At 41.4% G+C, this 10,467-nt stretch overlaps 1 protein-coding gene across 2 annotated transcripts in view; it reads right to left on the reverse strand.

Moving 5' to 3' along the window:
* LOC109520353 (RNA binding protein, mRNA processing factor) overlaps positions 1-10,467 on the reverse strand; it is a 25,753-nt gene that overhangs the window by 6,265 nt on the left and 9,021 nt on the right. For both annotated transcript variants that reach the window (XM_019877494.1, XM_019877493.1), the window contains exons 2-6: positions 7,846-7,923; positions 7,587-7,625; positions 5,867-5,929; positions 2,967-3,117; positions 23-150 (exon numbers count right to left, since the gene is read on the reverse strand). In XM_019877494.1, the coding sequence (XP_019733053.1) occupies positions 23-150; positions 2,967-3,117; positions 5,867-5,929; positions 7,587-7,625; positions 7,846-7,923 (459 nt within the window). The remainder of the gene's footprint in view (positions 1-22; positions 151-2,966; positions 3,118-5,866; positions 5,930-7,586; positions 7,626-7,845; positions 7,924-10,467) is intronic.

Raw genomic sequence — 10,467 nt, forward strand, 5'->3', positions numbered from 1 at the left:
GGGGGGGGTGCGCCGTGGTTACCTGAGCGTGGAGCGAGGAGGGGTAGGTGAAAGCGGGTGGGAGGGCCGGCGACAGCTCCGCCGGGTACAGCGGGTACGAGGCCCACACGTCTGGGCTGCCGGGATAGAGAGCGGGCACTGTGAGCTCATCTGTGGAAAGAAGAAGACCGGGCGTGGGGTGAGGCCGCTGCACGGCTGCGATACGGGAGAGGGGGGGCGTTGAGGGTCAATCCGGGTGCTCAAAGGTGATGCGAGGGTGGGGGTGGGTGGAGCATCCCAAATGGACTCCTTGGCTGTCATTGACGCAACAAGTTTGGACCATTTTACGTTTTTGACAGAAAAAAAAAAATCTGTCCACCATAAAAGGCAAAGAAAGTTGCAAGTGTGTTACGTTTGGCAAGCAGCAGCGCTTGAATAATATTTGACGTCATTCGTCATTAAAGGCAAATGGAAATTTGCAACAGTTTTATAGTTTTCATGTTTTACTATGAACGACGAGTCTGTTTCAAAAAGAAAATTTGCGACAGGACAGTGTTGTTCAAGATTTTCTCAAAAAGTCATGACCGTTTTCTTGTTCTCTTATTTTCCTGTGGAGTCGTGCTTTTTTTTTGGTCGTTTTTTTTTTTTTTACAAATTCTAAGAGCTGGTTACATTTTTTGATATTTTGTTTAGATTTTTTTTTTTGGATCATCCCAAAAGACATTTGTGATGCAACGACGACTCGCCATCATCAAACAGAAAGACACTGATGACAGTTTTGTTACTTTTACTCTTTGGATTATATATTTTTTTTCATTCCATTGATGTATGATCGCTAGGAATGGTTACGCTTACGTTTTCCAATGGAGCTTTTTTTTTTTTTTTTACACATTTGACAATAAAAAAAAAAAAAAAAGAAACAGACTTAACTTTGTACCTTGGCCGCTTTGCAGATTTTTTCAAGTTATTGAACATTAAAAAAAATAAGTCAATGAATTAATGAATCACCATGGTGTTAGATTTGTTTTTTTGTTTTTTTTTTGTCATGACAAAAAAAGCGACAAAACAACTGCTATTTCGTATTAGCATTGTAAGCTGTCATACAAGTGTAAATATAAGTGGTGCTCATCCTAAAAGGCAAACAGAACAAAACAGTCATGCCTTTCTTTTTTTTCAACCAAAAATGAAACTGATGTCGATCACCTCTATTTTTTCCTCGTAGTTTTCAAATGTGTAAAGAGAAGTCGAAAGATCACTTTGACTTTAAATGGAAACATTACAATGGTGTAAAAAGACATTTTCAAACTCAGTACTTTCCAAGTACAATGCCGCAGAAAGTAAACCAGCTGAAACGTGACATAAGTAGTTTAAGAAAAAAAAAAAAAAAGTCAATCTAAAATTAGCTCCCCTATCACTGCTGGTTTGTTTGATTGACAACTAGCCTCTTGGCTTCCAAGTGATTATGCTGCGAGGCGGTCCGATTACTGAAAGGAGTCCATAAAACGAGCCGGTGAGCGAAAAAGAGAGGTGACGGCGCACAGCGGGAATCGAGGAAAAGAGCACTTGGATTGCAAAGCGAGCACAATGAAACAAACAACACCTTATCACAAAATGGTCGCCGTTTCGCTGAGAGCGATGACGTCATCGTGTCAGTAATGGCTCCCTTATTTCCCCCCCTACAGACACACACACCCACACCCTTTCTCTGGCACCACATTTTTCAGATAAGAGCGTTTGTTTGCTCATTGGGGGAAGAATGCGGCAAAGAGCGGTTGCAGCATGACTGTGGAATCCGGAAGCTTCTGGGGGGGAAATGTTGAACTTTCGAGGCTATCGCACTACAAACACACCTGGTTCGCCCGCAACTCAAATACAGCAAAAAGAGTTCAAATTTTCCGGGAAAAATGTTGTTAATCATAACCGCGTGAAACACTTCTTCACTCGTTTGACTGTTATTTACGTTTTACTTTGTCAAACAGTGGTGAATATTTCTGTGAATGCCGCTACGCGACTGGTAGTTAATGTTAAGACAGCATGATTGATTGATTTATTTGGTTGTTGATTTTTTTTTTTTTTTAACATTGTGATGTGTCAAGCCCACTTTGCTGTCAAGCCCGGGAAAACGTTATTTTTTGGGGGGGGGGCTTATTCCACTGGTCAACAGACATTTTAAATCTGAGATAACTTTGCATCCCTTAATGTATTTTTGAGGCTTATTTCAAAAATGTCTTGAATTTTTTGACTCGGGCACATTGGGTTTTTTCAAGATAATTTCATTGTTATAATACCTTGCGCAACATGTATTTTAACATACGTTGTAATTTATAGCTATGACGTTTCAGAAAAAAAAACAATGCCACCTGTTGCTGATAACTCTTAATTCATAAATATTACTAAATATATGACAATATTTTTATTCTTATTATTTTATGCTGAAAACTTGATGTACTAGAGAAAAAAATTGAAGGCAGATTCTGACACAATGCAAAAAAAATCATCTTGAAAATTTATTTGCATCTCCGATTTAAAAATAGGCAAAAAAAAATAGTTGACCGTTGTGTGCACTTTGACAACAAAGAATGTGAAAAATTGCACCGTGTCCTTTGCCGCCTCTAACTAATCTTTCCACTGTGCCTCCGTGATTTGTCCACATTTTTTTTTACGTTTTACTGCTTTTTTGAAAAAAAAAAAAAAAAAAAAAAAATTTCAGAGGAATAGTTAACATTTTGAAACTAAAAGACATGTCACGCCCAGCTTGCACTATGACAATGCCTTTTTTTGTCCCTTGATTTTTTTTTAATCACTTTTATATGATACTATTTACAATTATTTTTGCACTCTGTGACTGTAAAAGCCTGGACAGTTAATAAAGTTTTTACGACGGCGACAGCGGGACCCTGGGACTGATTCATTCCCTTATTTCCTACGGGAAAAATAAAAGGGGAACATATTGTTGTCAACTGAAGCGGTTCCACTGCAGTACTCACACGGGTCTCTGCTAATGAACTGTGGGCCGGGGCTCTGCTGGGATGAAGGAGGGTTGGGGGTGCCAACCAGCTTGTTCTTGGCCATCTTGGTGTTGGCCTTGGCAAATTCCAGCCGGAGGGTCTGCGGGATCTCGGGATCAAAGCGGACCCCCTTAGATCAAAAAAATGGAGAAGAGTTTGTTTTGGTAAACATTTTCTACATCTCAAATCATGTTTCCACATTGAAATGAATGGAAATGCCATTAATCCGTTCCAGCCTCTCACCACTCCACTCCAACTGCCAAAAACAAGAACAATTTTGTCATGTGTTTTTTTTTTTTTAAACATAAAAGGTATCTCTACGATTTTGCATTTCATAAAAACAGAATAACAACATAATTAAGTAGAAGGCAAAATAATTCAATAGTTTGTGAATCATGATTTAATGCCGGTGAGATATTCCACATTCGAAGCACAGAGACCTTAGGAACACTTTGTTTCACCATCTACATTTCTTAGCTTATAAATAAACGTGAGCGCCTTCATGTAGCGATGAAGCGACAACGAATTTAGACAACTGAGGCGCGAGTTTTCGTGGAGGTCTTTGACATTTCTATTTTTCGCACGCTGGGTTTGTTGATCAGGTGTCCAACAAGAGCTTTCATGTATCTTTTATCCTTCTATGTTACTCACAAGGTAGAATTTACAGGCGAGAAAGCAATCTTGGGTTGGGGGTGGGGTGGGGGGGGGGGCATCAGTTATAAATGGCTCAGTTGCGGATTAGCGTGGTATTTCGTTTCGCCAAACGTGATGATGGCTCACAACTGAAAACTGGAACGTGATGTGTCCGGCGTGCCGCATGATGTCATTCACATGGTCTTCTTTGAGCCTTTTTCAGCTTGTTTAGCAACTTCAGCAATAGTTCACTTTATTGCTTACACTCATGCGAGACCGCTACAGAGTAGGATCTAATTCTACAGCTGGGTGTATATTTCTTTTGCATTTTACAACTACTAGTTACCTTTTTTTACGCTTGTCGGACATTGGGTTGCTAAAAATCAATGTGAAATCTTGCGACTCACATTGGTAGTTCAGATTTAATGTTCAAAGCAAGTGTTTAATCTTTTTTTTTTTTTGTATATCTTTTTCCTGAAATAGTTTACTCACTATTTTGTTTTGCTTTTTTCACACTAGTGTGACAGCTCAGAATCCTCCTCATGTGGGAGCATGGCAGCTTTTTGATGCCTGGTGTGCGTCAAAAAGGGAGGAAAATATGTAAATCTTTTTCTGAGTAAACAATAGTTGAGACTGTTTGTGTGCATCCCGCGGGTCGGTATGTGCATACTGAAATACGGACGAGTTTGTTTGGCGTCATTATTCCGAACGAGCAACATTCCGGAAACATCAGGAGGTGCAGTTAAAAGGAAGTACAGCAGGACCCTCCCAAAATCTAACAAATAGGCTTTTTAAAAAAAAAAAAAACAGCTGTAATCGCAAGACTTCAACATCAGCGCTAATGTCATACCTTAGCCTGGCATTAATTGTTTGCTTTGCTTTTTCTTTGGCTTTTATGAGGTCACGCAACCACCGGAAATCACAAATCACAAAGACGCGATGGGAAAGGGCACTTTTCTCATCCCACTTCACTTTAGCATGAGTATTCAAAAAGTAACTTTTACGGACAAAACATAAAAAAATGACAGTGGACCTGGTCAAAACATGAAAGGAAGGCTTCGTTAATTTTGTGTGGCTTCATTGGTAGTAATTAATTAATTGTAAAGTTTGTAGTTTAGCTTGGAGTTGAGTTGCGTCCTCATCTCCTCTAGCACAGGGGTCCCCAACCGCCGGTCCGCGGACCGGTACCGGTCCGCCGGGCATTTGGTACCGGGCCGCACAGAAAGAACTTGCCTTAATTCCGTTTTATTTATTTCGGAAAACGAAAGATGTTTTATTTTGAAAAACTACCGGATTCTCCGTTACATCCGTCTGTGTCACACTTGACACACATCAAGCCACGCTTCTCCGTCACGTGACCGATTACTTCAAAACAAACACAGGAGCTAGCAAAATGAGTAAAAAAACTGCTGGAGATCGCAAATGACGGCGGCCTTAAAAGTACGTTCGAGACAACTGGATTAAAGTTATGGCTGAATACTCTGAGATCGCCACAATAGCACTGTTGCTATTTCCGACATCCTACCTGTGTGAGGCGGGGGGTTTCTGCAGCAACGGCGACGAAAACAAAATTACGAAGTAGATTGGAGAGTGTTGCGGCCAGATTAGACGCTCCTTGTGTTTATTATTATATTTCGAAAACACCACAGTTTTCATGTAGCTCATACCATATTATTTTGTTGTATTATTTCCACCACACCTTAAATGCCGGTCCCTGAAAATATTGTCTGACATAAACCGGTCCGTGGGGCAAAAAAGGTTGGGGGCCCCTGCTCTAGCATACTTAATTGTCACGAGTGTTAAAACATTTTTTTTTTTAATCATGAGAAAACAAGACAGGAGAGAAATCAGTTTTCACAATGAATGATTGTTTCAAGAAATATCTTTCGAACATAGTCAGAGCACGATTATCTTATTAAGGCAGATTTGGAAAGAGTCCTGTGAGAAATTTGGGCTGGCGTACAAAATGTGTGCGAGAAGACGATTGTTTTTTTTGGGTTTTTTTTTTAAAGCTCTCCTGGAAAGCCTCTCATCAAGGCCGTTAGCTCAATTGTGAAATAACGAGCTGCGAAGTAAGCCAGAGATCAATATCTTGTATTTACGTGTGGAACGAGCGCTTGCTTAGGTGTCTGACCTTGCCCCCCCCACGCTTTCGCTGGCGGTAAACACGCAGAGACGCAGATGCTTTTTGTCTTGGATGCACTCTGCGTGTGATGGGATGCTGGCGGAGAGGGCGTGACACTTACGTTCAAGGCATTCTTAGCAGCCTCCGCCTCTGATCGACTGTCAAAGCTGACAAAGCCCACCGGCTGGGGAGGAAAGAAACACGGTTTAGGGCAAAAAAAAAAAAAAACTGACTCGGCAGTCCTGTCTGAGTGGCATAGACATGTTCCTTGTAAGGGAAAAAAAAAACATTCAACCCCCACCCTGTTTGGTTGTATTCCCTTCAGTGTCGTAGTCTGTTTATGAAACTGAGGGAAAAGAGTGGCTCTTCGGCTTCCGAGGCAAAGGCTTTTTTTATTTAAAAATGCCATGAACATTGTATTTCCTCTTATGGACTAAGCACAAAAACAACAATTATTATGAACACTCCCCCCTCCCCACACCCCATCCCGTTTAGTCATATTCTTCACTTCGGCGCTCAAGGCTGTTTATGAATCTTAAGAGCATTGCAGATCTCATCCCTCCGTTCCCCTCCTTTGCCCAAATATGGAAGCGATGTGAGAGACAAGACCGAGATGAAAAAGTGTGGCCACAAAAAAACAAAAACAAAAACAAAAAGGTTGAAAATCGATTTTTGCATCTTGGCTAAGCAGCAAAGAAGAGCACAAGGAAGAAAGAGACAACAAATGGGGTTGTTATTATTCGACGGGTATGGAGGGAAATGAAAATATCCCGTGGGGTTGATCTGTTGTAAGTGATCTGGAAAAACAGGGGTTATGGGAATTCTGAACAAGGGGGGAGGACTTGAAAAACAGAGGGGGGGAGAGAGAGAGAGACAGGGAGAGAGAGAAAAAGCAAAACAGGAACATATAAATAGAAAGGGCCTGAGATGGGCCTCTTGCTTTATAAGGAAATGACTCCCCATTGGCGGCATGGCTACGGAAAGCCTTTCATCCCACTTGTCTTTTCTTAAATTATGCCCCAAAAACTCCAATCTAACCCAGATGAAAAATATCTCAAATCAAGGTATAAAGTACACTTGCTCCATCTGCCAAGACATTTTTTTGTCTTAGCGGGCCGTTTAAGCGCAAGAGGATTTCACTTGCTTCAAGGACTTTTGCTTCAAAACCTTGACAAGGTGTGACAACTTAAGTTTGGCTTAAAATAGGAAATAGCGAGATAGTAAAAATACACAACCGAGACTTTTTTTTCTTTTTTTTTGTAGGCTAGATGTCATTACTTGCTTGAGGACATCTTGCTCGGTCAATTTTTTCATTTTTTTCGTTTTACAACTATGATTTTTTTCCATAACTTTTTTTTTCTCTCTTCCACATTGTGCGTACAACATTAAAAAAATTTATGGCCACGGCCATGATGTGGTCAATTTTGGGCATAATGATTTTGTGTTGTCTTATTGGCTAGTGAATGTTCTGAACTCCTGTTTCCACGGCAGTGTCTTGGCGGCGAAGTTGGATGACTCATCATACGACACAAAAATCGACTGAGATGAATTTAAAAAGGCTGCTCTTGAAGCCACGTTAATTTAGGGACATAAAATTTGGCAGTCTACCATAAGTGGACCCACCAAAAAAAGTCTCTAGAAGCCATGCCTGAAAAGGCATTTTGAAATGAAGAAGCCATTTTATGTTCATTTTGGACATTTGATTTTAGCAGTCCTTCAGAGACCAACTCATCCCACAAATTTTCTTCGACTGCTCCCAAATTTGAACCGTGTCCACGAGACGGATGAATGGATGGCACCACATTCGAATTGTCATCACCGCATTATAATTCCGAGCCTACCTGTTTGGAGGTGAGCTTTATCAAGGAACCTTCATAGCCCTGGAAGGAAGAAGACGATAATATCAGGATTAAAAAAATTGGTGCGAATCGTCAGCCACGATTGAACCTCGCCTCTCCAAAGTCAGACACTTGAACCTTGGGCGACTTTCCGTTGCCGTTTATTTCATCACTGTTAATGGCCGCTACGATTGACGGGTGGAAAGAACAGCCGCTAAGAATAGCCCTTGCTCATCCGTGCACTGGAAACATCCAAACACACCTTAAATGGTCTGAAGAGAAGATAGAGCTCCCGTGGCTTGATGTCCAGTGGCAGCCCGCTGACAAAGAGCGTTCGGACCTGCGGAGAAGACCAAACACATCGCATCGGCTCCATTAACTTGGAGAGTTTCTTTGAGTTTGTTTTTCTTCATTTGAACTTTTCAACTTGGGCCGCGGCTCACTGGCAGGGAATTTTAATGTATAGCGGCGGGCTGAATAGAAAAGGAAGCGTTCCGGGGAATGCAGAGAAACGGGAAAACCGAGGGAGGGGGTGGGGGGAATCGCCATGGAAACGAGAGCATCACTCATGGCTGTTTTGGCGTAAACCACTTGCCTAATGGATTAATTGAGTGGACGACATGTCGGCGGATGAATGGCAAATAACACGCTGCCCGTGCAGCATTTGTGGTATCTGTAAAGCTGAAGCATAAATTGGGGTTTGAATTGAAAAGAATTCGTGGCAAACGTGTCCCGTAAAGATTCCAGAAAATACACTCATCTCCACTAGATGAGGGGTCAGTCACCAACCACCACCAGCTAGTCCCCCAAGGACCTCATGGCAGAGTCCGGAGTCAAACCCTGGACCTCTGAACTGTGAGGCCGATGTGCAAACCAGTCAACCGCCCAGAAGTGAATCTCCATCCATCCATTTTCTGATCCGCTTATCCTCACAAGGGTCGCGGGGCATGTCGAAACATTTCCCAGCTGTCCTCGGGCAGTAGGCGGGGGACACCCTGAACCGGTTGCCAGCCAATCGCAGTACACACAGAGACGAACACCCATCCACGCACACACTCACACCCAGGGACAATTTATAGTGTTCCATTAACCTGCCATGCATGTTTTTGGAATGTGGGAGGAAACCGGAGTACCCGGAGAAAACCCACGCAGGCACGGGGAGAACATGCAAACTCTACACAGGAAGGCCAGAGCCGAAATCGAACCCTGCACCTCTGCACTATGAGGCGCACACGCTAACCAGTCGATCACCGGGACACCCACAAGTGAATATAATTAATTATTAATAAAACCACGATCACAGTAAATATAACTTGAGGAAATGTGTTACTTCAAACAGTAAGTCGCCTTATTGCATTCATCAGTAGCCAAGACGTAGTCCGCAATTTCAAAAAAGGTTGGTGACCCCTGACATAGATGCACACATGCACACACTCAGACATACATTCTGTGCATCGCGTGAATACCATTTGCTTATCCTTGACTTCCTGGATAGTACACGAGTGCAGTAAACCACAAACGGGAACATGTACCGGTAATGACTTTTTGCAAGTGCAATTATTACATTTTTTTCCCCTCAAAGAAAGGCTTTTAGTTTGAAAAAACAGAATTTTTTTTGTTTAAAAAAAAAATTCAATTTTTTTGTTTTAAAAAAAATTCTTACAGGATTATAATTTGGCTAAAGTCTTCCAACCGTAAAGTCATATTTTAAAGAGGATCTTCAGAAAAATTTTCCAGGAAGAAATTTATTCTTGTAACGAATGAAAGTGAGGCATAAATACAGCAAATAATATCAATGGTGAATATACTGTACATTGTGCGTGTGTGTGTGTGTGTGTGTGTGTGTGTGTGTGTGTGTGTGTGTGTGAACTCCAAAGTTGCTCAAGTGGTCCGTGATTGGATTTTACGTAAAAGCGTCGAGATTCCCAGCTGGGGGGGGACAAAGGAAGCGCTGAGCTAACGCTCCATCTCATTCCCACATGTAACCTGATCTGCACTACTCATGCCAATGGAGAGAGAGCAGCACACAAACAAAGGAGCTTAGCAACGGGAGGGGTGGAGATGGAGGGAGAGTCGGGCGGGGGCGGGGGGGGTGCGTAGTGGTGGAAGGGTGCGCCAGGACCGAGGCACCGTGCCAAACATCACCTTGGTCACCTTTGCTCTTATCTTAGCGGAGCGAGACGCCACGGGGCCGCAAGTGGGGTCCGTCTCTACCGGGTCTGCTTGAATAACATCGACGCACACGCTCAACACATTCAGTCAAATTTAAAAAAAAAAGAATAATAAAAGAAGCAAAAAGTAGTTTTTGATGAAAGAAATGTGACTTCTCAGAAAATTGTCCCCACAAAAAATATATATTTTTTTTTCCCTCTCACTCTGAGTAGCAAGTTTTTTACACTGAAAAAAATCCAACCTTCAGTTTTTGGTGACTTCACAAGTGAGATAATATTTTTTTTCCCGACAAATAAATCCTGTAAAATGAAAAAAGCAGATTACAGGATTTTTTTTCCTCAGAAAAAAAATTACAACCTCAAAATAAATAATACTTTTTCTCAGCAAAAAACACAAAAATGTTATACTTTTTTAAAAGAACAATTATGTATTGATATTTTATCATCAAAAGATGACTTTATTTGCTTGTAAGATTATGAATGTTTCAGGTTATATATGGGCTCAGGGAAACAAGTTTGTAACTTGAGGTTCCGCTGTATTTTCATGAAAATATATTTTTGAATGGCAATCTTACTGGGGAAAAGTGTTTTTTGTTTTTTAATGTTGCAGGCTCAGTAAAATTTTTCAGGAGAATTTTTTTTTAATTAAGCTGACTCAGGAAAAAAGTGGCAAAATCAGATTTTATTTTATTTTTTTTTTGTGGGGGGGGGGG

Source organism: Hippocampus comes, unplaced genomic scaffold (assembly GCF_001891065.2).
Source record: "Hippocampus comes isolate QL1 unplaced genomic scaffold, H_comes_QL1_v1.1 scaffold143, whole genome shotgun sequence".
Taxonomy (NCBI): Eukaryota; Metazoa; Chordata; class Actinopteri; order Syngnathiformes; family Syngnathidae; genus Hippocampus; species Hippocampus comes.